This window comes from Nannospalax galili, unplaced genomic scaffold (assembly GCF_000622305.1).
Source record: "Nannospalax galili isolate Female #2095 unplaced genomic scaffold, S.galili_v1.0 scaffold889, whole genome shotgun sequence".
NCBI classification, from domain to species: domain Eukaryota; kingdom Metazoa; phylum Chordata; class Mammalia; order Rodentia; family Spalacidae; genus Nannospalax; species Nannospalax galili.
Window position 1 is genome coordinate 679552 of NW_008360167.1, and position 26502 is coordinate 706053.

The 26502-nt window shown below is 41.1% G+C and overlaps 1 protein-coding gene across 1 annotated transcript in view; it reads right to left on the reverse strand.

The window, feature by feature from the left end:
- Positions 1-23232, reverse strand: part of Klhl6 (kelch like family member 6) — a 46828-nt gene extending 23596 nt beyond the window's left edge. Inside the window, exons 1-2 of the mRNA XM_008824167.2 lie at positions 22903-23232; positions 127-292 (exon numbers count right to left, since the gene is read on the reverse strand). Coding sequence (XP_008822389.1) covers positions 127-292; positions 22903-23162 — 426 coding nt within the window. The 5' untranslated portion in view covers positions 23163-23232. The remainder of the gene's footprint in view (positions 1-126; positions 293-22902) is intronic.
- Between the last annotated feature and the right edge of the window lie 3270 nt (positions 23233-26502).

Sequence of the window (26502 nt, forward strand, 5' to 3'; positions counted from 1 at the left end):
TCTCTCTCTGTGTGGTGTGTCTACACCCCAGACATAGGAGGTCTGGGGGCCAACCCAAGAATGCTCGCGGGACTCACTGCTTTCACCTGCTTCAGAGAAGAGCCCAAACCTGGTTTGTTCACACACCTGGAAAAGGTTGGCAGCTTCCAGGACCCGCTGAACATTCTGTTTGGTGATCATAGCCTTGCTGGTGTACGTGTAGTCCAGGAGTGTGTGCATGGTCTCAGCATCCACCCCTTTAATAATGATCTTCTTCTCATACTTTTCTTTCAGGTCATTGCAGAACATGGCCCTAGAAGAGAGACTTGCGATGTGAGTCTTACCAGAACCCTTGGCTCCAGGTCCGAACAGATTCCCTTTTAGAGTCGTCTGCTCTCCTGCAATAGTGAGGTCTCAAGGTCAGGGCCAGGGCCAACACAGAAAGAGAAGAATCATTTGACCTTCTGACTTCTGGAAACTTTTGTTATGGCAAATGAGACCTTCCTGTTCTGTTCTTCATCTGCTCTTGTCTCCTTTATTCAGAGATAATCCTGCTACCTCAACTCTTCCCAACCTCTCCTCTCTTCACTCCACTGGCGTCTTTCTCCTCACAAGACTATGACCACATGAAATGAAGGGTAAATATAAAGTCCAGGGCTGGGGGCTGGAAAGGTGGCTCAGCAGTTAAGAACACTGGCTGCTCTTGCAGAGGACCGGGGTCGATTCCCAGCACCCACATGGTGGCTAACAACCATATGTAATACCAGTTCCAGGGTATCCTCACCCTCTTCTGACCTCTGCAAGCATTGCACAACATGGGTGCATTTACATACATGCAGGCAATACACGCATACACACAAAATAAAAATAATAAACTCCAGCACTGCAAAGTTAAGAAATCTCAGCCTGGTACCAGATAAGTAATGACAGAACGTGGGCAGGTGACCAGGTTACAAGGCACTTTCTTCAGCCATAAATCTTCTTGGCAAGCAGCAAGAAGCTGTCTATATAACTAAACCACACATCTTTAAAGTGATGTCATATATAGCGTGCCTTGCTATCTCCTGGTTCTATAAAGAGCCCTGCCTTGCAGCAATCATACAATTTCTTCTCAGCTCAGTGGGCTAGCTCACTGTGGACCTCCCTTCGTTGGAGGGTGAGGTTGTCCAGTCTATATGGCTTTTACTAGATACCTAATTTTATATTTTCTAGTCGTCAGTTTTCAAAATAAAAAGAGTCAAATGAAAATCAATTTTAGTAACATATTTTACTTAACCTAATTTATACCTAAAATAGCATTTCAGCATGTAAGAAATACCTGAAAAATCACTAATGAGATCATTTACTTTTTTCATATTAAGTCTGCAAAATCCTTTATGTATATTTTATAAAGGACATGTTGCCACCCAAATGAATGGCATATTATTTATATATACAAGTTCTCATGTATGAATGGATGAGGAAGGGTCATTGAATAGGGAAGTGATCATGAGCACACATGAAGCTTTCCATAGCTGAGGCAATCTCTGGAAACACACCAACACCAAATTTAGAAATACTAACAGGATGGTTCAGTGGGTAAAGCACTTACCATGCAAGTCTGAAGACCCAAGTTAAATCTCAATACCCAGATGGTGGAGGGAGAGAACCAACTCCCAGAAGTTGTCCTCTGACCTCCTCATGTGCCCATCACACATATACTCATACATACATTTATGGGTACACAGAATTTTTAAAAGTTATTTCAATTAGAGAATAATAGAGGGGCTGGAAAGATGGCTCAGCAGTTAAGAACACTGTTCTTGAAGAAGACCCAGGTTCGACTCCAAGCACCCACATGGCAGCTAACAACTGTCCAAAACTTCAGTTCCAGGAGATCCAACAATCTCTTCTGTCCTCAGCGGGCATTGCACAACATGGGTACACTTACTTACATGCAGGCAATGCATGCATACACATAAAATAAAAATTATAAATAAAATATCTTTTTTAAAAAAAGAACAATAAAGAATATAAAATTAATACAGCATATAAGTGAGATATGGTATGATAAAAAATATTTCTGACATTCTTTCCATGGGTTCTTGCCCCTTTTCAGTGGGATTCCACCTAGTATAAGGATTTGGTGCTAGGATCCACAAATGAGGGAGAACATATGTCTTTTGTTTCTCTGAGTCTGTGTTACTTCACTTATATACCAGTTTCTAGATCCATCCATTTACCTGAAAATTTCATTATTTCATCTTTCTTTACAGCTGAGTAGAACTCCAGTGTGTAAATGTACCACATTTTCAGTAACTAGTCAGTTGAGGGACACTCATGATGTTTCCATCTCTTAGCTATTGTGAAAAGAGCAGCAACAAACAGTTGTACAAGTGTCTGTGCAGTAGGACGAGTCCTTTGGGTATATGCCAAGGAGTGGTATAACCGGGTCATATGGTAGGTTCATTTTTAGTTTTTTAAGAGTTCTCCACACTGTTTTCCATAGAGGTTGCACAAGTTTACAATCCCACCTGCAGTGAATGAACATTCCCCTTTCTCCACATCCTACCAGCATTTCATATCATTTGTTCTCCTGATCTTAGCCAGTCTAACTGAGGTACGGTGACATCTTAAGGTGGTTATAATTTGCATTTCCCTAATTACTAATGATGTTGAACACTTTTTAAGATGTTTCTTAGCCATCTTTATTTCTTCCTTTGATAGCTCTCTTTTTAGATCTTTAGCCCATCTTTTAATTGGGTCATTTGTTTTCTTGGTTCTTTGTTTTTTGAGTTCTTTATATATTCTGGATGTTAAACCTCTGTCAGATGTGTCACTGGTAAAGATTTTTTTCCCACTCTGGGTTTTCTCTTCACGTTCTTGATTGTTTCTTTTGCTGTACAGAAGCTTTTTAGCTTAATGAGGTCCCACATGTTGATTCTTGACCTTAATTCCTGAACAACTGGTGTCTGATTTAGAAAATCCTTTCCTACACCTATGCCTTGTAGGTTACTGTCAATGTTTTCTTCCAATAGTTTCAGAGTTTTGGGTTTCACATTGAGGTCTTTGATCCATTTGGAATTGAGTTTTGTACAGATGAAAGATAAGGATCTAGATTCATTCTTCTACAGAGATCCAGTTTTGCCAGCATCATTTGTTAAAGATGCTGTCTTTCCTCCATTGTGTGTTCTCGGCACCTTTGTCAAATATCAGGTGGCTGAAATTGCATGTACCCAGGTTTGGATCTTCAGTGATGTTCCATTGGTCTATGTGTCTATTTTTGTTCCAGTACCACACTATTTTTATGACTATAACTCTTTAGCATACTTTGAGCTCTGGTATAGTAATCCCCCCAGCATGGCTCTTTGTGTTCAGTGTTGCTTTGGCTATTCAGTATCTTTTGTGCTTCTGTACAAATTTAAGGATTTTTTTTTCATGGGGTTTTTGATTGGGATTGCATTGAATCTACATACTGCTTTTAGTAGGATGGTCCTTTTCACAATATTAATTCTTCCAATCCATGAGCATGGAAGGTCCTTCCATCTTCTGGTGTCTTCCTCAATCTCTTTCTTTAAAGATTTAAATTTTTCATTGCAGAGATCTTTGATGTCTTTGGTCAGGTTTATTACAAAACTTTTTTTTTTGAAGCTATTGTGTAAGTGCCAGGGGAGGGATGGGGTGTTTGCTCAACCACTATGCCGACAAGCAACAGGCACACCTCCTTCCCATGTTCATCAAGGAGTCGAGGGGGCAGTCAGTTATCCATTCCACCCAATTAATCAACCTTAGCTGCATGTGGGGAAGGGGCTAAGGGTATATAAGCCGAGAACGCCATGAGGCACCTCTCTTGCCATTTTGTGTGGCTGTCAGGAGGTCACAGGATCTATATTTGAGTGTAGATTTTCCAGTGCAGCCATAAATGGTGGAGGACGCCCACTCTTCTGTAAATAAACCCCCACCCTATGCTCTGTTAGCAAGCCCAATAAACTAGTTAGGATTTTTTTAAAAAAGAGCAGAGCTAATGGAAACCTTCATTATTCCACCAAAGTTGATCCCATGTTGGCAAATCCTTTCATCTTTGATTTCTTAGCCCTATATTTTCCCCCTTAAACTTCATTGTATGTATATTTTTATGTAACCTGCTTCAAGTTGTTTCTGGAAAAAAATAGGTTAAAATTGCCTCTCTTTGGAATAAAAAATAAATTAAATAAAAAATAATTTCTAGCTAGACACTGACCAACTCTCGTGAGATTCTTGTAAAGCACAGGATTTTAAACAAAAGTAGTCTTACAAAGGTATGTTACTCAATACAGTGAATCAGTGATGGCCTCAAAACAGGGGCTGAGACAGTGAGCATGTCTCCCACAACAGCTGTGATAATAGCCACAGGCCCAGGGTCTCCTCGATGAAGTCAGGGCCACACAGCTCTCCAGTTCCCATGGGGCTTACTCCTCATTGAGGTCTCTGCCCAAGCATCACTTCTTTAAAGATACTCTTCCTCATATTGTCCCCAGTCTAAAACAACACTCCCTAACACCTTCATTTTCCTTTTCTTCGTAGACATGTCATAACCTGAAATTGCATTGCATATCTATTTGTTCACCAGTTAATTAGACTGTCCCCCAACTACAGTGTGTACTGAATGTGAGCCTAGAGTGTGGTGGTTTGAATGAGAATGTCCCCCACAGACTTTAAGTATTTGGACATCTTGTCCCCAGTTGGTGGTGCTATTTTGGGACATCCTAGAAGGCGTGGCCATGCGGGAAGAAGCACATCAGTGGGGGGCAGGCTTTAAGAATTCTTAAGTCTTGCCATATTTCCAACTGTTCTCAGTTTCCTGTGCCTGCTTGAAGATGTGAGGGCTCTACCCAGCTACCTCCTACCACCATGCCTCCCCACCATGAGGGACTCTGATCCTTCTGGAACTGAAAGCTCAAATAAACTCTTCTTTCTGTAAGTTCCCTTGGTCATGGTGTTTTATCACAGCAACCAAAAAGTAACCAGTACAGAGTGTCATGTTCCCTGTATCCCCAGGGCCTTGAACAATTCGCCAAACCCAGTGGGGAATCTGAGTAGAGAAAATGAGTGAATGAATAAGTGAGTGAACCAGTGAAACAAATTGTCTTTCTTAGCCCCTTAGCATTTTCTTTTGATTCCTCTGTGACCCCCAAAATTATCAAACACCTTCTGGAGGCTGAGGAAGAGACCCTGCCCTATGCACTCTCCTCTCCCTAGTGGGGAGTTCATTTCACATATAGGGCCTGGAATTTGAAGGAGAGCATTCTACTTACTACTCCAATGAGATCTACAAGCTCCTGGAAATCCTAAATGTCACTAATAGAATTTTTCACCCAGCCCAACTAGCCTACAACCTCCATGCCTCTGAACTCCCTGCATCCTATGTCTCAGTAACAACCACAGCCCTAAAAACAAGCACTCACCCCATCACTCCACTCTCATACGCCAATTTAACCCCTGGCTGCCCCCTACTCTGTTCTGACCCTCATTCCTTCACCACCCCCATTTGTACCAAGAATTAATTTCTCTGCTTCACTAAGATATTCTGTGTTGTAGTGACCTTAACATTAATTGCAAAGGGAGTAAAATTCAACTCAAGAATACAGTTAGCTGGGTGTGAGTGGTATGTGCTTATAATCACAGCACTCAGAAGACTGAAACAGGAGGACTTTTAGCTCAAGATCAACCTTGGCTGTGTGTGTATGTGTTCACATATATGTAACTGGTTTAAGAAATTCTTTTAAATTGTCAGTGTGTACTACACAATGAACATTATTGTCAAGAAAGGATTATTTTGTCCCAATGCAGTCAATCAAGGGACTTTTCATCACCAAAAAAAAATCAGGGAGTCAGCTAATCCAAGGGTGGCATGAATCTGGTCTGTAGCTCCCAGAAAGTCTGAGTGGAGACACTGAAACCCTCCATTTTCCATTTCCCAAATCAATTCTAAGCAAAGACAGCATGCAGACAATCAGCTCAATACAGTTTCTGACCTCTAGCTATTGTTTAAATCCCATTATATGACCTGATCCATCATTGGAGTCCTGCTTATGTTCTCAGCCTCAAGTATAACAGTCTCGGGGAGTAAGCCACAAAGTATGCTCCAAGGCCCAGCCACATCTGAATCCTGTGGTACCTGCTAAGAATGCAAAACCCCAAACTCTCACAACCCCACATCAAATGAGTTAAAAATCTCTGGTAATGGGAGAGGTGGATTATTAGACCTTACTCTGCCTGCCCCCCCCCCACATAATTTCTTAGCAAACCAAGTTTAAGAACCACTGCCCTAAGTTGGGCATGGCAGCACATGCCTGTAATCCCAGCACTGGGAGACACGGGCAGAATGATCATGCATGACTTTATGAGAAAACGTTGAAAAAAAAAAAGAACCAGCCCCTACTACAGGCATTTTGTTGTACCTGACAAGGAGACTTAAAAAAGGTCAAGTTCAAGAAAATAATTGGCTGGGACTAGTGCGGTTATGTCCCCTTGCTGTAGAGGCCTCCTTTCACCTTTTGACATCCAGTCCTCCAGGAACCCTGTAAGACACAGGGCTACTTCCCAAAGGAAGGAGGCACAAGATACCAACCACCTCTTCTCAGCCTGGAAGGTTATGGCTCAAGGCCTTGCCCTGGCCTCTCTGGTCTTTCTTTAGCTTAGATGCTCAGAAAGGACCTTACAGCTTATACTCAGACAGTACAGATCATTGAAGCCAGAAGTTTCAATAAACAGATTGACATCAAAGCCCTGTTAATAATTAGTAATAGGCAGTTTGGTTCTTGTCTGTTGTGCACATGCAAATCTCTCACACCTGGAAGGGAGCCTTCTGCTGCAGTTTATTCCCCAAGGGTTCATACGTTGTAAGCTTGGTCCTCAATGTGACAACATTGAAGTGGTGGGACTTTTAAAAACAGGAGCCTATGGGGCTGGAGAGATGGCTCAGTGGTTAAGAACTCTGGTTGTTCTTCAGAAGACCCAGGTTCAAATCCCAGAACCCACATGGAGTTACATGGTCCATAACTCCAGTCCTAGGGGATCTGACAGCCTCTTCTGACCACTGCGGGCATTTCACGACACAGGTGCACTTACCTACATGCAGGAAATACACACATACACATAAAATAAAATTTAAAAAATAAAATAAAATAAACTGGAGCCTATAATGGGGGATTGTCTGTTGAGGCGTAACCCTCAGAAAGAATTGTTGTGATTCTCATGGAACGCAAGAGGATTGTTTAGGAGAGGAAGACTGTCCCATCCCTCACTGTTCTCTCCTGTCACTCCTGTCTCTCCATGGCTTCTTTCCCTCTCGTCCATACACTCCCACCATAATGACACCTACCATGTGATAGAGCCAAGGTCAGATCCAGACCAATGCCAGCACCATGCCCTTGAAGCTCCATAACTACATAAACCTCTTTTCTTAAAGTACCCAGTCTTAGGTATTTTGTTACAGTAAGAGAAAACTGACTTGTACATCTTCAGAGTAGCACTTAGAAGTTCATGGACATCTTTCTTTCTACTACATGCACATGTCTAATAGCTCCCTAAATTTCTCTCCCAAGTTTGAAGTCAAATTCAACACTCCCAGCCATTGGAAGAGCATTTGTATCAAAGTGGTAGAGGAGCTGAAAACCTTGAGTGCCCCCCGCCCCGACACACACATACTGACTGTAAACATCGCCAGGCCTTTAAAGAACTTCTATTTGCCAAGCTTCTAATTCACATTTACCACTCTTCAAGGACATGCCCATGGCTTTGGGGAATCAGAACTTGACTTGCTTACTGTAAACCCAGAACTCTCAAAGCCCTACTGCCTCATTACAGGGGACTTAGCAAGCCATGCAACCCTGATCATGGAAATTTGTAACAGAAAAAAAAAGGTCTTGTCTTGTGCTATCCTTAAAGATCTGCCCCTCCTCCTACATCAGTCTCAGATGTTTGTGTGGAGCTAGCCTCATGTCTCAGACCAAGGGTGAACATGGTCCAAATAATATTCCTCACACCATGGCGATTAGTTATGGATGACCACAGATGAAATTGGTCTAAGCATAGTCAGCCTCAGAACTTTCTCTGGAACTAATAGAAGTTCCTTCCTGTTGGGATTGTTGGGCTGGTAGAAATGGAAGTTTAGAGATACTAGTGACTTTTTTTTTAAATATGTATGAGTATAGTATTGCCTGCATGTATGGGAGTGTCCCGTGTTGTGCAATGCTGCGGAGGTTAGAAGAGGGCTTTGGATTCCCCTGGAACTGGAGGTAAGGACAGTTCATAGCTGCCATCTGGGTGCTGGGAATTGGACCCGGGTCTTCTGCAAGAGCAGTCAGTGCTCTTAACTGCTGAGCCATCTCTCCAGTCCCACTAATGACTTTTTTGTCCCCATGTGTGAAGACCTCTCAGAGAAAGAGACCAGCAACATAAGGGGGGGAGAGAGATAAAAAAGAGGAGAGAGAAGAGAGAGAAGAGAGATAGGAGGTAAAAGAGAGAAGAGGGGAGAGAGAGAGGAGAGAGGAGAGAGGGGTAACAGAAAGAGGAGAGTCATTCATGTTTGGACCCGTTTGAGATGAGTATCTGCTATTTATAAGGCAGATTCCTAATTAATACAACTGACAAGAGAAACCCTGAACCACAAATGATCCCATTGCCAAAGAGTATATGAAAGGTGCCCACAAAAAGAAAATCTGAAATACTCTCAACATTGATACCTGTCGCAATGTAGTCTGTACACCTTCCATGGTGTGGCTACCTCTAACAACAGTATTCAGTGTTTGCCTTTGTGCTCACCAACTCCCCTGGGCCCCAGATATGCCTAGTGCTCTACTGGATCTAAGTTTTTAAAGACTTATTTTATTTTACATTTATATGTATGTACATATATCCATGTGTGGATATGTGGTTGAGTGCAGGTCCCCTCAGAGGCCAGAAGCGTGAGATCTCCTAGAACTAGAGTAACAGGCAATTGTCAGCTGCCTTCACAACTGATGTAGGTGCTGGGATCTGAACTCAGATCCTCTGCAAATGCAGAACATACTGTTAACTGCTGAACCATTTCCCTAGCCTTGGATCTAGCTTTAATGTGTCTTCTCCACTACATTTGTAAGCATCTGAGAAGAGGGGTTAATTTACTCTCTCTCTCTCTCTCTCTCTCTCTCTCTCTCTCTCTCTCTCTTCTATATTTCAGTTACATCTTTTCCTTCATGGTAGGCATTTTTATTAGTTGTCAGATGCAGAGATGGATGTACAGAGGGGTATGAAAAAGCCCACACATATAAGCTAGTCCTATATTTCAAATAGGCAAAAAAGATTTGCCTACTCCACTCCACCTCACACTCAAACCTGTACCACCCCTCTAATTATCTGAGCATAAATAGCAGTGAGATCCTGAAGGGCCTTCTGCAGGCAGACATCTGTATTGTCTTATGATTATTTGAATTGGAATTCCAGATGTGCTGATGCTTTTCCTGAACCCTCCTACCTAAATTTTTATATTAAATACCATGGTGGTTATTCCTCCACCTAATTTGTCTTTGAATTTGTTCATCCCATACTCCCTGGTGGGAATGAAGCCTAGCTCCCCCTAACCAAATACTATCTCCCCCTAAACCTCTTACATGAGGTCTGCTTAGAGTCTCACTTCCTTATTAGGTCAGACATTTTCCCAGATATTAGGTCCCAACTCACCCAGGACCCCATGGTGGTTCATCACCATGCCATTGTCTAGATATCAAGCATCTGTCTCTTCTTAGAGACTTGTCGCATGATTCCCTGGTTCCAACCACTTAGAATCTTGCACACTAACCATGGTCCAGTCTTCATCCCAAGGTACTCAAATGTAGAGCCAGTAACAGACATTATTCCTACTGTGGAAGGTAGTGGTGGCCATATGAATGGTTCAGATTGATTCCTCCTACCAGCTACCACAGAATAATCTAGACCACAAGCTTGCTCCTTGGCGGTTCATGTTATAGAAACCAGAGGACAAGGGGAGGAAGATGGGTATTACTCCCAGGGAACAATAGAAAACCTGAGGAAGAGGAGGAGGAGGAGGAGGAGGAGGAGGAGGAGGAGGAAAAGTGGGGAGGAGGAAGAGGAGGAGGAGGAAGAGGAGGAAGAGGAGGAAGAAGAGGAAAAGTGGGGAGGAGGAAGAGGAGGAGGAAGAGGAGGAAGAGGAGGAGGAGGAGGAAAAGTGGGGAGGAGGAAGAGGAGGAGGAGGAAGAAGAGGAGGAGGAGTGGCGGGGAAGAAAGAAGAGGTGTGCATGTCCATCTTATGGACAGGTCCCAGGACCAGGGCTTGAGTTAGGCTACAATCCAGGACTTTGGACACTTGCCAGGCCTTGCACCCTAATGTGGACTTTATCAGTACACAGGGAAAGAATTATTTGTTTCTAATTGGTACACACACACATACACACACACAACAACAACAAAAAAAAAAATTTTTTTTTTTTATTGGAGCACACCACCAACAAACAAACAAAAAAAAAAAAAAAAAAAAAAAAAAAAAAAAAAAAAAAAAAAAACTTTAAAAATTCAAAAGGCAGAACCCTAAAAGCCTATGCTAGTCTAGATGAGACAAGGTAACAGATTCTAATAACAGCTATGGCATTTTCTTCAAGGTGCTCAAAAATTGAAAGTTTAGCTCTCAGTGCCTGAACAGTGGGTTGGGAAGAGATACTCATTGGATACCTCTGACTGTGTCCTTAGAGAATCAAATCAGGTAAGCTTTTTATCACAATTTGATAAGCTATTAATATAATTTGCTTCCATAATTTTATACCTATACAGGCAAGAATTCCTGGAAAGAAGTTGTGTCTGAAAAGGCTGACTGGCTGATTCACTTCAGTGACTATGGAGAGTCTGAAATGTTGCACATCCAGAGCCAAATTATGGCTCAGAAACGACTTTTATAAAATGGACAGAATCTGGACTACTGATGTTTAATTCCTTGAACCAAAAAGCTACTGCCACAAACTCACTGAGTCATGTACTCTTGTGACCTGGGCACCTCACTTTGAGTCTCCAGAACTTCAAATTATTGCTCCACCCAAGACAGTGAATGAATGTGGATATGCTTGAGAAATAACATAGCAAAGCTCTGAAAGGCAGCTCATCTTCACTGAAAACAACAAAGATTGAGAAGAATGCCTGACATTATGTGTATGAGATGTTTTAGGCCTAGGGATGAAAGGACAAGATTATCCTTTCAAAGGATAAGATAAGGATTGATCCAAGCTTGAAGTTCGCCAGTTGAAGCTGAAGAAATTATTTTGAATAAAATTATGCATGAGGCACAGTTCCAAAAGACATCTGAAAAACTGGGTGCCCTCTGAATTGGGGCCCTCTCACAACTACAGTTAAAAGGTAGGCTGTTTATTCAGGTAGGACTGTAACATTGGCACGGTAAGCCACATCACTTTTAGTGCCCTTAATAACCTTTTATTGCCCTCTTCTGTATGTGACTTAGTATCTTTGTGACTATTGGGGAAATCCTTTGGAATGTACAAAAGGTTAAGAATACCATCAGGTAATACCAGAAACCTATAGCTAAGACTTCTCCAGTTTGCTGAAACCTGCCAAACCTGCTTGATAAACCTACCAAAGTATTTGAACAGCATGCTGATTAATGACTTTCCTTGTTCTGTTTCTATAAAAACTTAATGAAATCTCCAAGTTATTGGAACATGGTAGTCAGGAAGAAAATGAATCTCTATTCAGGGCCATGGTCACTCATATTTGACTCCAGAGTAAACCATCTGATTCTTTGAGATGAGAGTTATTTCTTTTGTCAATACCTGAAACTTACCCTAAACAATTTCAAGTCATTTATAAGCTTTATACAAAAAGTTGTCATAATAATTATGATAGTGGTAGTAATTAAGTAGTGAGATATAACACAGCCATGATGTAATAGTAATTATTAAAATATGTCTTTGAAAGTATGGAATAACAGGGGAAATGTTTTCATTATATAATTGAAGTTTTAAAAGTAAAGGATAATATGTGGTACATAGACTACATAATATGTAGTACAATGACTTCTTAAAATCTGTACATAGAAAAGACAAGTGACAATATATTTAAATGTTAAAGATGGACTTCCTAGTGAGTTTTTCTGTAAGTTTATAGCTGAATACATAAGACACATTCAGTACGTATTTGTTTTCTTTAATATTTTCTTGTCCTCATCTGTATTTCCCAAATTTGCCTTAACAAATGTGACCTACTTGTACGCTAGAAAATAAGCATTCAAAACAGCTGGAGGAATCTTATTGTAGTAGGTATAAGAGAAATATAAAACCAGGGCTTCTGCACACAAGAGTGACTAATAGCTGAGACAATTAGGGAGTAACGGTGGAAAAGGGCGATCACAGCAATAGGAAAGTGGGCCACGTGACACGTCAGAAAGCATTCACTTAACCACAAATGTTTTTGACATCGAAACACCATCTGTATTTAAAGACAGTGGAGAAAAGGTTGTTTATGGGAGAAGAAACCATTTAGATTTGGCACTCTTTCATTTAAATCACATACCTGAATCAAGAGTCTAGCCAACCACAGCCCTTAGGACAATGGCATCCCACTCTCCATGTTCCAAAACAAAGCCTCCGCGATGTCCATTAATTTATGTGGTGAGTAGTTGGCACAGGCACCATATGGCACCAAAGGCTCAAACAGGTACCATCTGGCCCTTTACCAAGACCAAGTGTGTCAATCCCTGATCAAGAATAAGAAGTTACAGATTTGTATAATTTTAAAACATTTTGACAGTGTGATACATGTATATAACAAGTTTTAGTCATATTTTACCCCCCATACCTCCCTCTCATCCCCTCTTCCTGCTGAAACCTTCTTCCCTGCAAGTCCCCTTCTTACTTTCAGGTCTTTTGTGTATGATCCACTGAGTATACGATCCACTGAGTTTAATCAGAGTGTGGGTGGGAGCTATTTACTGGAATGTGGACGACTTATAAGTGACTACACCACTGATGAAAATGACACTCCGTCAGGGAGAGATGAGGCCAAATGGACCACTCCCCCACCTATGATGAAATGTTAAATGGCTCAGTCTTCTTCAGGTTATGTGCCGATAACTACAGTTGCAGTGAGTTCATGAGTGCATCTGCTGTGTTATGTCCAGAACATGTCTTTTGCTGCACACTTCCCCAATCCCTGGCTCTTACATGTTTGCTTCTTCCTTTTTTATGATGTGGCTGGAGAGATCATAAGCCCTAGGGAGGACCTACTGCTACTGTTTTGAGCATGTCACACTTCCTTCTAAATACTCATATTTATGTTCATTAGTGCTATGCTCAGAGAAGCTTCTTCAGCCAGCAGTGGTTAATGCAGAAACCAATAACTGACCACAATGCTGAGAATAATCCGTGTCTTTAAAATATTTTATGAAATAAGAAAAAAAACTTCCAAATTCAGGATTTGAGTTACTTTGATTTTTTTTTTTTTTGCCTTGTTTCTAAATGAGATCCATGGGTGGGTGAAGGCCAAGGCCACACCTTTATGCTTACCTTTCCAATCTGGAAGCTCTGAGTGGTCCTCAGAAAAGTATTGTCTTCTGGTTCTCCCAACTTTGTGCTAAGTCATGCCCCTCCCCAAGGCAGCAGTGACTGGAAGGAGTCTGTGGTCTGGCTGCTCTTTCAGAGAGGAGCCTTTCAGGACTTTCAGACAGGAGTCCAAAGTTTACTTGAGATCGCCTTCCTCTCCCCACTGCCGCTGTTTAGTTCTGAGCCACATCTGTAATTTTTTTCTTAAGATAGGGGTCCCCTCTCTGGATCCTCCTGCTTCAGCTCTCAAATGCCTGTCACCATGCCTGACTTCACTGTAACTCTTTTAAAATTTTTATTTATTAATTTATTTTTATTTTATGTGTATGAGTATTTGCCTGCATGTGTGTGAGTGTACCACATGTGTGAAATGCTCACAGAGGCCAGAAGAGGGTGTCAGATCCCCTGGAACTAGAGTTACAGATGGTTGTTAGCCACTATGTGGTTCTAGGAACCAAATCCAAGGCCTCTGCAAGAACAGCCAGTGCTCTTAACCACTGAGCCATCTCTGCAACCTTCACTCTAACGTTTTGCAGCTACCTGAGAGTCTCTCTGACAGGCCTCCCTACTGGTCACCTAATAGCTTATTTTTACTGAGATGTCAAATCATGTCATTCTCTGCTTAAATATTCCTCCATGACTTACCCCTGCTTGTAAGATATATCTCACACCTCAGGTCAGCCCAGGAAAACCTTTCATGATCTGACCCCAGTCCTCCCTCAGCCTTATTGATCTGTGCATCTACTTCCCTCCTACTCTCCTACTAGCTTCCATGCATGTACTGCCCACTAACTCCCCAAATGCATTTCCTTGAAACAAACTGCCCTCTGTCCCTTCTCTCACTTGGTCCCTCCTGGCTAGTGTCTGTTTATCCTTTGATACAGTTCCAGGAGGTCTTCTCTGCTTTTCAGCCTGATGTCATACATCTGAATGCTCCCCTAGCCTTTCTCACATGGAGATTCAGGGTAGGGAGTCTTCCTGACGCAGATTCAGGGTAGCTTTGAGCTGAGGCCCTGTCTGACCTCCCTTGCACCTGTCTGTTTTCTGAATCTGCTTCTCTAGACTTCTTGAGAGGGGATTTTCAGAGTCTATACCACTGCCTACATAAATTCCTCTTCTCAAATAAGCCAGAGTCAATTTCTAGTCACTGAAACTAAAAAATCTGCTTTATTATCACACATGAAGTACTTTTAGGCAAATAAATTCATAAGTGAATCAGCTTTATATTTGCATGACATGCTAGACCACTGGGAAACAGCTCCTTAGCTGCAGGTACAGGTGCTGAGCCTCAGAGAGGCTGAGCAATCCCTCCCAGATTTACATAGACAAGAAGTAGCAACAGCTAGACATGAGTCCCATGAGTGCTTTTACTATAGTACCTGGTTCTGGTCCAATGAGGTCCTATAGGTTCTTGAGCCTTGTCCTTTCAAAACAGCATCTCTTCCCCTCACACACCCTGAGAGGCTTCTTTCCTAATTATTTAACCTTTAGCACATACTGGTGTCCTAAGGTATGCAGGGGTTTTGCCACCATGAAGTCTACTTAGCTTCTAGGCCAATTGGAACAAACATTCTGATGGTATCCCACATGTGTACATGTACATGGAGGTAGCAGCTGTTACATGTCTTCATTTGCAGTCTGTGTAGCCTGCACTAGGACATAGAGAGTTGGGGAGACTTAGTGATGTCACATATGAAGGGTCCTAACAACCACATTTCTGTGCTCCATGAGGAGGTCTGTGTTCCAGTTGGATCCCAGAAGAAAAAATATTCTTCTCATCATGTGAAAATGTATGGGGGCTAAACAGGGGGAGAGGGAGGAAAGCTCAGGTAGTGTGAAAAACCAAAGGGAAATGTATTCATTTATAGGCCTACTAAAAAATACACATGCAATATATACATGAGTTCGTGTCTATGGTTGAAGATTACCTAACAGAAATCAAAGTGCTGGGCAAGGCAAACCTCCCTTCAAGTCATTGGTCAGAGTAGTCCAAGAAACTCCCAAAATAATGCAGATTATTGCCACAGTCCTTGATTGCCTCCGAAAACTTGAAGGTAAGACCCTATTGCTGAAGACAAGACATGTTTGGCCACAGGAGCTGGAGCCATCGAGCTAGAACTGACCTAGACGCCTCCTCCCTGAAGACTAGCTCTCATAGTATCAGAGGATACTATGTAAACCTCCAAGGGAGAAAAACCAAACAATGATCCCATCCAGCTGCAAAGTCTACGAAGCACAGGAATGACCAGCCCAGGAAATAACCTCTATTGGTGCAGTAGTGTCACTTTTATCTTGAGGGTAATCAACAGCTGTCTAACTGGACTTAAGATCTGCTCGATGGGACAGAACTCATGCATGGTACTCTAAGTATAGCCAAGTACACATGGTTGGAGAGGTCATAGACCCTAGAGAAGAATCTACTTCTAGTATTTCCTTACAACATGTAATTTCTTGCTATATTCTAAATATGTATCCTTATACTTACAGACAAGTATACCTCTTACCACTCATCAAGGAAGCTTCTTTTGGCAACAGAGTCTATTACAAAGTTCCACAACTGGTCAAATACAAAGAATAAGTGACTCGGAGGTGCCCAGCCCCAAGTGACGCATCTACTATGTAACATTTATCCCTAAGGCTCAGGGAACATAGGGAAACAGGAGGCAGAAAGAAATTAATGCATCTCTCAACTCTCACCAACAAAACTTCCGCATGCAACAGATAGTATTTAATTCAGAAAGCCACAACTAGCCAAAGTGCATAGAATAAGAAACTGCAGAGTACTTATCCTTGATTAGGACACCTCTGCCTCCCAAGGCTCAGGGACCATTGCAGAAGAGGGGTTGGAAAGACTGTAAGAGCCAGGGGTGGTAGATAACCACAAGAAAACAGTTCTCCAGACAGCTTGGATGTTGTTCATTCATATGAACTTACAGCAATGATGACAGCATGCACAAGACCAATACAAGCTCAAGCCAGACAAAACCCCAGCACAGAAGTGGAGAAGTGAGTAAGAAGCCTTACCCCTTACTGAGGATCTACTGGCAACTGATAACTACTGGGAGAGGGAGAGTCAGTTTTCTTTAAGGGTGTGGCATTAGCCAGGTTAACCAGCTTCCAGTGGATGGACACACACCAAAAGATATTTGGGGACATAGACTTGACTCGATAGGCCTTAATATAGATAACAGAATTCATGAAATCCAATGATGGGGGTGCTATAAGAGGGGTGCAGGCAGGGGAGGGCATCTTAATATGATTAAAATCTATAATACGGAATTATCAAAAAGTCAATAAAAAAATAAATAATAAATAAATAAATAAATAAAATAGTAATTATTAAAACTATGGAACATGGAGCTGGAGAGATGGCTCAGCAGTTAAGAACACTGGCTGTTCTTGCAGAAGACCGGGTTTGAATCCCAGCACCCACATGGCAGCTAACCACTGTCTGTAACTCCAGTCCCAGGGGCATACACATAAAATAAAAATAATAAAATATTTTTTTAAATCCTTAGAAGTCAAAAATAAATAAATTAATAATAAACTACAATACTTAAGTACTAGTCACCACATTGCTTCACAATATTAGAAAATTCTAACAAAGGAAAGCGCAGGCAATGACAGTCATGCACTTGGCTTGGCCCTGACCAGTGTGCCCGTGTGGCAGCTGCAGTCCTCAGTGCTTTCGCCACTAGCCATGCAGGTGTGTGTGCGCTTTGGTTTTTTTTTTTTTTTTTTTTTTTTTTTTTTTTGTTTTTTTTTTTTTTTTGTATTTTGTTTTGTTTGTTTGTTTTTAAGACAGGGTCTGACCGGGTAGCTCTTGCTGGCCTAACTCTTAAATAAACCGGGCTGGCCTCAAACTCACAGAGATTCACCTGCCTCTGCCTCCCGAGTGCTGAGATTAAAGGTGTGTGCCACCATGCCTGGCCCCAGTCAGGTTTTAATTCAAACTTTAATTTAGTCATGCTTTTCTTTGTAATACTCTGTCACCTCAACTTGCCGGCTCCTTTCTAGACATCTTCCACCTTTATTAAGGAAAAACCAAAGGACTACAACATATAAAAGCCTCTTGGCCCATTGTCTATAGTCCAATAGCTGGTTAATACATAATTGTAATTATAAATGCATAGACTGTGTCCACAATATTCTTCCAATTCCTGGCTTCCCATAACATATTCTCAAACTCAAAGACTGAGATAGAAGGCACAGGTCAGAATCCAGGCAAAAATAGTCATTAGCATCAATAAAGAAACTTGTATTGGGGCTGAAGAGATGGCTCAGCCATTAAGACCACTGGTTGCTCTTGGAGAAGGCCCAGGTTTGGTTCCCAGTACCCACATGACATCTAACAACCATGTATAACTCCAGTTTTCTTCTTCTGGCCTCCATGGGCATTGTACACATGTTGTGCACATACACACATGAAGGCAAAACACTCATACACATAAAATAAAAATAAACACATCAACAAAAAAAAGAAAGAAAGAAAGAAAGAAAAACTTGCTGTTAACTCTACCTGGGCCTAGCAGCTTTGATGTGCATATCGGACAGGCCGGCCATCAGAGAGAACTGAGAGAAGCTGAGGTTCACCTCCCTCTCCACCATCACTCCCTTCCTTCTGCCAGTCCTGAGAATCATAGGCCATATTTTGCAGTCACTTGAACTCAAATGGCAAAACCACTAGTTAGATGGCAATGCTTTGTGGGTAGGGCCCAGTGTACAGCACACAGAATCCCTTATGATTCCTTTGATTTGGAGTGTCTGTTCAAAAAGCATAACATCAATGGCAGTTTTATTAATAAACATATAATCTCATAAAGTAAAAAGCCATTTTAAATGTTAAATCTGTGTTTCACCCAACTTTGCTGCCGTGAGAATATTTGGATGCCTTGACATTTGGCTACTTGACATTTAAATGAATGCTATCAGCTGCTTTCTAAGGTTTATTTTAATTTATTTCCTAGTCTCAACTAAACATATTTTTCCTCCAACATCCTTATTCTTCCCGACTTTAAAATAGACCCACAAAGGGAAATTCATTGTTTGACTAACTAGTATTTCCCCTGTTTAGCTGACACATTCCCATCCTATCCGTTCTCTGGCACCACAAAGAAATTTCTGGAACTACTTTTCAATGTGTGTGATTAAGGTTTGAGGATAGCTATGAGAGACACAATGGAACACCCAGTGGTCAAACAGAATCTCACATATAAAAAGTGACACAAGGCATTTGGCTTAGTTTCCTCTCCAGATGCTAATAAAATACCCTGGCCCCGCCACCCCCCCCAAAAAAAGCAACTTAGGGAAGAAAGGGTTTAACACAAAATTTCAAGTTACAGTCTATCATAGCAGGAAAATCAAGGTGTCAGGATTTAGAAGGGCTGGTCACATCACAGCCACAGTCAAGAGCAGAGAGAAATGAATGTGTGCCCACTTGCCAGTGCTCAGATCATTTTCTCCTTTTTCATACTGTCCAGGGCCCAAACCCAGGGACTGGCGCTGCCTGTGTTTAGGCTGGGTCGTCCCACATCAATTAACATGATCAAGACTGTCCTACAGAGACAGGACCACAAATTAACCCAATCTAGACAATCCATTGAGGTGCTCTTCCCAGGTGATTCTAGATTGTGTCAAGTTGACAACTGAAACTAACAATCACAGCACTGGTGTTATCTCTGAATGGTCACTGGGTTAAAAACAGCTATTGCCAAAGACTTCCACAGCATTTTGCTTAGTCTGTAGGGAGAGCAAATGGTCACAAAAAGTCAAGGGGTATTACATGCAAGAGGGCAAAAGAGAAGATACGGCCCAAGGAAACTATGTTTCCCGGCAGCTTGGTGGCCTGCAGCCTGTCGAAATCTTAGTTTCAGCTTCTATAAAAAGGAATGGTTGACGGCTTGGGGGCACATGCCTTTAATCTCAGCACTCGGGACGTAGAGACAGGCGGATCTCTGTGAGTTCAAGGCCAGCCTGGTCTACATAGGAGAGTTCCAGGACAGCTGGGGCTACAGGGAGACCTTGTCTCAAAAAGACTAAAATTAAAAAGGAGTGGTAACCACACTTAGAAGTAAGAATTATGAGTATTAAAGAGGAAACCTACATAAAGTGCTTATGTACATTACTCCCCCGCCCCCAAAAAAAGCCTAAGAAAAGGAGAATGGCCACTAGTTTTACTGACACCTGCATTGTTCTCCCATCAGACTGAGACAGCAGCAGACCACATTTTTTAGCATCACAGAATTGCTCTCGTCGACTAGGAAATTTCAAAAATAAGGAAGATTACTATGGAAAGAGCTGAAGCCCGACAGCCAGTCTGAACTGGTCCCTCCATAGAGCTCTAGAAAGAATCAGGAATTGAGGCATACCTTAGACGACTGGAGGTTGGGGCGGGGGGCATAGAACCAATATTTTTGGGGGAAATGGACTTGATTCCTGATATGTTAGCCCACATGAAAGATCATTGTGAGGGGCCATAGGAAAGGGTACTATAAAAGCCAAACAAATGGAAAAACGAGGGAACTAACTTTTTGATGCTAAGGATGGAACACAGAGCCTGGCATATTAGGCAAGCTGTTTTAACCAATGAGCCACACCCTCACCATACGAATAAGTTGTTAACTTCAGAAAAGGCTCACAGAAAAGAAATGTTGTATTGCATGATTTGGATCAATAAGGAATACTATTTTGATGAGCAAACTCATGTAAACTCAGGCTTCAGATGAAGCTTAGTACTTGTCTGGCATGTACACAGTCCTAGGTTTACTCCAAAGCACTAGAAAAAAAAAAGTAAGCTCGACAGAGTCAGAAAAATGTCGTAGAAATTTACAACAACATTGTTTTGAGAGACAATAGGGAAGTATATAGTAAGAAAGTTTGATTTAAGTTCTAAATCCGTATCTAAATTAATTAGTATAATACCTAGTAATGAGAAACCAAGAAACTGCTGTATATTTTAGAGAAATCTAGAGATGATGGACTCCCATATCTTCATCTATAAAGGAGGATGTCTTCTACTTTCATCATGCTGCTGCAAGAATAACATCACCCTTGGGGAAGAAGACTGAGAACACAGAGATAAAAAGGAATTTATATTTAACAAGAGGCAGAGGAAGTCTGTGGCGATAGCTGTTTTTAATCTGGTGATTATTCAAAGATAATGACCAATGCTGTGCTTGTAAGTTTTGTCATCTCGACATGGTCTAGAATCACCTGGGGAAGAGAGCCTCAAATTTGACTCTTTGCTAACTATTTTCATATCTTATTTTGATAAAAATAACTTTTCATTTTAAAGCATATGTAAAAATTCAAAAGGCTCTGAAGAGATAGCTCACAGAAAAAGAATTTCCGATGACTTGTAAACACAAAAAAAGATATTTTCTGGGATTATTAAAATTAAAGATATGCACACTTAAACTTACGTAATGTTCCTTCTCACCTACCAAACTAATAATACTTCAACAGTTTGACAAAGAGACAGATATTACACATTCTCACTTTTGTGTGGACTGTAAAACAACAACTCACAGAAGCAGAGTAGGATGGTAGATATCGAAGTTTTGTTTTTAGAGATCTATTGCATGGTTCAATAAGTATAGCAAATAGTTGCACAGTATATATTTTGTTGTCACTGGGCAGGTGACTCTTGAATATTTTACAACCAGTCTCTAGGCCTCCAAAGCATCAAGGGCTGTCCTGGAAGACTCCCAGGCAAAGCAGACTCCAGTCTTCTTAAGTCAAAGACCAAGAGAAATTTGCCTCATATCCCTTTCAAAATCTTGAAGCAAAACAAAGAGTCAGTGTCAGACCTCATGCTAGTCCTTGGTTCAAGTTGGCTCTATTGTTTGTTTGTTTTTAATTACCTGGCTTTTGGACTTCAGCTCCTCATCTATAAGATGGGGATGATATCCTACCTCGTGTGGTTGTCCACATTAAATCAGCCTGTCCCACATGAATGCTCAGCAAACAGATGTCACTACTAATAGTAGCACCAGAAAACAGAATCTTGTCCCCAGAACTGTGTTCATTACAGAAAGAAAACTATGTTGGAAATATCTAGATATAAATCTAAAGAAAGAGTAACAAAGAACTTCCCTTCAAGACCACATGGTTTAGCAGGAAAATCAGTGTCCACAAACTGACACTTAAACCTTCATTGTGCCCCCAGCTTCTCAACACCACCGCTGGCTCTGAGGACCAGCAGAGATTTGCCTTACATGTCTTACATCAGCAAGAAGACCTAAAATAAGACACTTTGTATTTATGAGAAGAAACCCAAGGACCAGAGAAAGTGATATTTCAAAGGCAAATACCCAACAGTCCTGTCCTGTAGGCAGGCAAACCCACTTATAAAATTATCGACCACGTATACATTTAGCGATAGCAGTTTCCAGTGACTCAGGGCATAAAGAATAAACTTAAAACAAGTACCCAGTGCACCGAGGCAAACTGGATTCCATTCACTCCTGAGAGTGGAAGTTAGTAGTCAGTACTGACAGTATAAGCAATGTGCTTAAGTCAGACCATTGCTGTGACTATGCCTATGCTTTAGCACTTACACGGCTTGTACAGTGAAGCCCCAAACTTAATGGCAACTTGTATTGCCGTTAAGACAAAGATATAGAATGTGCAGGTGCCTTGCTCCAGCAATGATTAGATCTGCAATATTGAGCTTCCATTTTGTCATCTGAAAAAGGGAACGTCTGCCACCTCTATTATTATCCTCATCCGACAGCTGAAAAAAGCATGACTTCAGAATACTAAGATATTTGCCTAAAACCTCGTGGCCAAGAAGAAGCCGAGTGAAATGGAATCAGATCTTCCGAGCCAGGATCATCCCACTCTGACACTCCAGGAGCCTTTCACATCGAAAGACCATTTCTAATTGTTCACTCCCCACGCAGTAGAAACGCCTAATTTTCAGCAAGTCATTTGGTAACCCCAGAGAGAGGCCACATCCTTTTTCTCTACCTCTCTTGATGAACAAAGACAACATCATGTTTCCAACATATTAGTCAGACTGAGGAAAAAAGGAAAAGTCTCTGAGACTTAAGCAATTTTATGTCCTTAAAAATCAATGACACATTTATATCTTTACCATAATGTAAATAAACACCTCTTCTAAATGATACCAGTTTTTCTTGCCTAAATTCAAACTCAAAGTTTGGAAGTTTCCTTTCTTGTATTTAAGTAGGCATACAGAACTTAATATATATAAACATACATATTTAAATTATATAGCATATATAGTTATATTATATAGATCATAAATGCAATAGAAAGTGAATTTGATTGAGTTCTCACATCTACAGAAATTTTCCCTGCAACTTGCATGCAGTTTGACTTTGGTTCAAGGTAGGCTGACCTGAAATAGTTGCTAGCTGCAGCAAGCACCACACGATGACAGGAGAATTCCTGAATGTCCACACACAAGATGACATCTGTCAGAGCATTTTCCTCTCTCAGGGTCTCCAAGCCATTCTGAAGAATTAAGGAAAGTCTTGAATCATCAAAGTTTACCTTCTCCCCATTTAAAATTTCCACCAAGTCTTCCCTTTTCTGGAAAGACTTGTCTGTAGTGCTTGCTAAGGGTCCTTCCAAGCTCTTCTCTACCACGTCGCTCATGGTCCAGACACCTCTTTGTCTTGCTGTCAATATCCAGACTGAAGGCGTTGCCAAGTTTCAGGGAGTCACATTGCAGAAACCAAGCGGATTTCCTGTGCAAGGCCCTCAACTTATCACCAGCTGTCACATACACACATAACAGGAAGTCTCATACTTTCTAATCCTGTTACTACAAATGCCAGCAGCCCCTATTCTTCTTTCTGTGAATTATCACAGAGTTAGACAGTAGGTATATAGGAAAGGGACCTAGAAGTAAAGGTTGACTTCTCTGAATCTCCTGAGAGTACAGCTTGGTTATTTTGGTCCATCTCCCACCTCACATCGATGAGTAATCAGTGGATAATATAACTATATAAATGGTTGGTTTAGAAAAGTATATAATTGGTTTAGAACAAATTTTATTCACCCTCTGTTACTAAACTATCTTCATCAAGATCAAAACATTTAAAACTTAATACGCTACCTTTGGTCCCCAAAGGCTCCTGGCAATTTAATAATGCAAAGTGCATTTAGTCCAACTTTAAGAGTCCTCCACAGCTTTAACAGTTCCCATACTATTCAGAAATCCAAATCCAGAGTTTCTTCTGAGATTCAAGGCAATCTCTTAGCTGTGAGCCCTGTAAAGTGGAAAATAAAAGTTATCTACTTCCAATATAAAATGCATAGAGTTAACATTCTCATTTCAAAGGGAGGAACAGGAAAGCAAGAAAATGTTAGAGAAAGGTGAGCCCCAAAACACAGCAAGGCAAATATCCTATAGCTCCATGTCCAGTATTCAGAGCACTTGGTGGCTTCTTCTGATCTCCAACAGCTTAAGCATTGTATTAGTTACTTTTCTGTTGTGATAAGACACTATGACCAAGGTAACTTATAGAAGAAAGAGTTTATTTGGCTTACAGTTCAGAGGGTTAGAGTCCATAATGGCAGGGGAGGCATGGTAACAGAGGTGGCCAGAGCAGAAAGCCAAGCAATCACATCTTCAAGCAGGCACAGGAAGCAGAGAGCAACTAGAAATCCAGAAAGGCTTAAGAACTCTCAGAGCTTGCTCCTAGTGACATGCTTCCTCCGGTATGGCCACACCTTCTAAAGTCTCCCAAAACAGCACCCAACTGGACACAAAATGTCCAAATACTTGGAGCCTATGAGGGATCGTCTCATTCAAACCAACACATTCCACTCCCTGGTTCCCATGGGCTCATGACCATATAAAATACAAAATGCATTTTGCACACCTTTTAAAAGTCCCCATAGTCTTTACCAGCTTCAATAACTATTCAAAAGTCCAGAGTCCAAAGTCTGTTCTGAGACTCAAGGCAATCTCTTAATTGTAAGCCCCTGTAAAATGTAAAGACAAATTACATACTTCCAACATACAATGGATCCAAATACACATTCCCATTCCAAAATGGAGGAATGGGGTGCAGACTGAGGAAACACTGGACCAAAACAAGACCAGAAACTGGCAGGGTAAACACGAAATCCAGTAGCTCCATGTCCAACTTCTGGGACTGTACTTCCAAAGGGCTTAGATGACTCAACCCCTCCAGCTTTGCTGCATGCAATATACATGTCTCTCTTGGCCTGGTACCACTCCCTGTATGCATCTATCCTTGACAGATGTCTCATGGCCCTGTCTTGGGGTCTGCACTGCCAACAAGGCTTCACCTTCACAGCTTCAAACAATGGCCTGCCAGGGCCTCTTGGCCATTCAGAAACTCCTTTATGCAGGGATAGCCCTGCTGTACTCTCCCTGGCCTTTGTGACAACCTGAAACCACAGAGGTAGAATGGATGGCACTTTCACTCTTGCATCTTTCTTGCTTCTAAAGCCAACACCAAGTTTGGCTGCCAGCCTGAAATGGACCCTGGCCTGCTTCATCCACAATAGCAGCTTTTCTATGCTGTGGTTTTCTAAGAGCATATAATAGCTGAAGCTGCTTTTGATGGCAGGGATTATCTAACCTGAAAGTCTAATTTATTGTATTTTTGCCAAGAGCAAACCTGCATAAATAAATAAATAAATAATAATAAATTAATTAATTAATAATAAATAATGAAAAACAGAAAGTCAGTTCTGGTGAGGATCTAAACTAAAAATAGCTTCTAATGGAAATTATCAATATAAAAGAGAGGATACTTAAATTTTTCTAATTGTCTGACATATACAAACTAATAGTGGATATAAGTTATATCTGATCACCCCAAATATACTAGGGAGAAATTCAAGTTAGGCAATAGTAAAGGCATTTAATTTTGTTGGCTTGATTCTCCTTGATTTTGAGTGCTAACTGCCATGTACTCATTATCTTACAGAAGTTAAAGATATGAGACAGAGAATGACCTTTCAAAACCCAGTGTTCTGACTTTTGTCAAATTCTATTCCCATTGTAAAACCCAGAAAATTATGACTCATTTGGAAACATCTATATCGGTTATAAGGATAGGAACCAGTACAAACCACTAAGTTTAATTTTACTAGAAAATTGTTCTGTGCTGTTTAAACACTGAGAAGCTGGCTCTAGAGATAGGATTTGGCCCTCCCATTTCAGATCTGCTTGTTCATCTCAAAATGTCTGCTGAAAGCACCTGGGACAGGCTAACATGAAGGAGGACAGTGGAACAGCCCTACAATGAAGGCATTATGCCCTTGAAAAGAGCTAGGAGAGAAGACATTTCCAAGAAAAGTAGTATTACTTATTTCAGAATATAAAGATGTTTATAGCAACAGCAGCATATGGAATGCTCTATTTTACTAAAATGTACTTGAGTGGAAACTTGTCTAGTACTAAAGTTTCAGTACAGGAGAAATGGGGTCACACACGAGCTTACCATGCCCTAAAACCATGAAAGAGACAGACCTTCCAGGATAATAGATAGTTCACTTACTGCTTTAGATGTAATATAGATTGTTGTTGCACTTGTGGGGTTTTTATTCTCTTGGTTTGGGGGGGTTGTGGGGGTTGTTTTTGCTTTTGTTTTTATTTTGGCAGGATCTCCCTAATCCCAGCCCACCTGGAAGTCATTATGTGAACCAGGCTGGCCTTGATCTCACAGAGATCCTCCTCTCTCTGCCTCCCAAGGGATGGGATTAAAGGCCACCAGGCCTGGCATAATATAGATTTTTTAATCTCTACAAATTTATAGAAAACCCTTCCAACAAAAAATTTTTGATTAAACTATAAAAGAAAATTTTGTTTTGTTTGCCCAAATGTTACTCATTCATATTATATTGGTCAAATTCTTATTATGATTTATTTTCAGCTACTCCAAGAAATTCCAACTTTAAGTTAATTGGCATAACTAGTTTATTGGTCTTGATGAAATCAAACAATAGTTTGTCA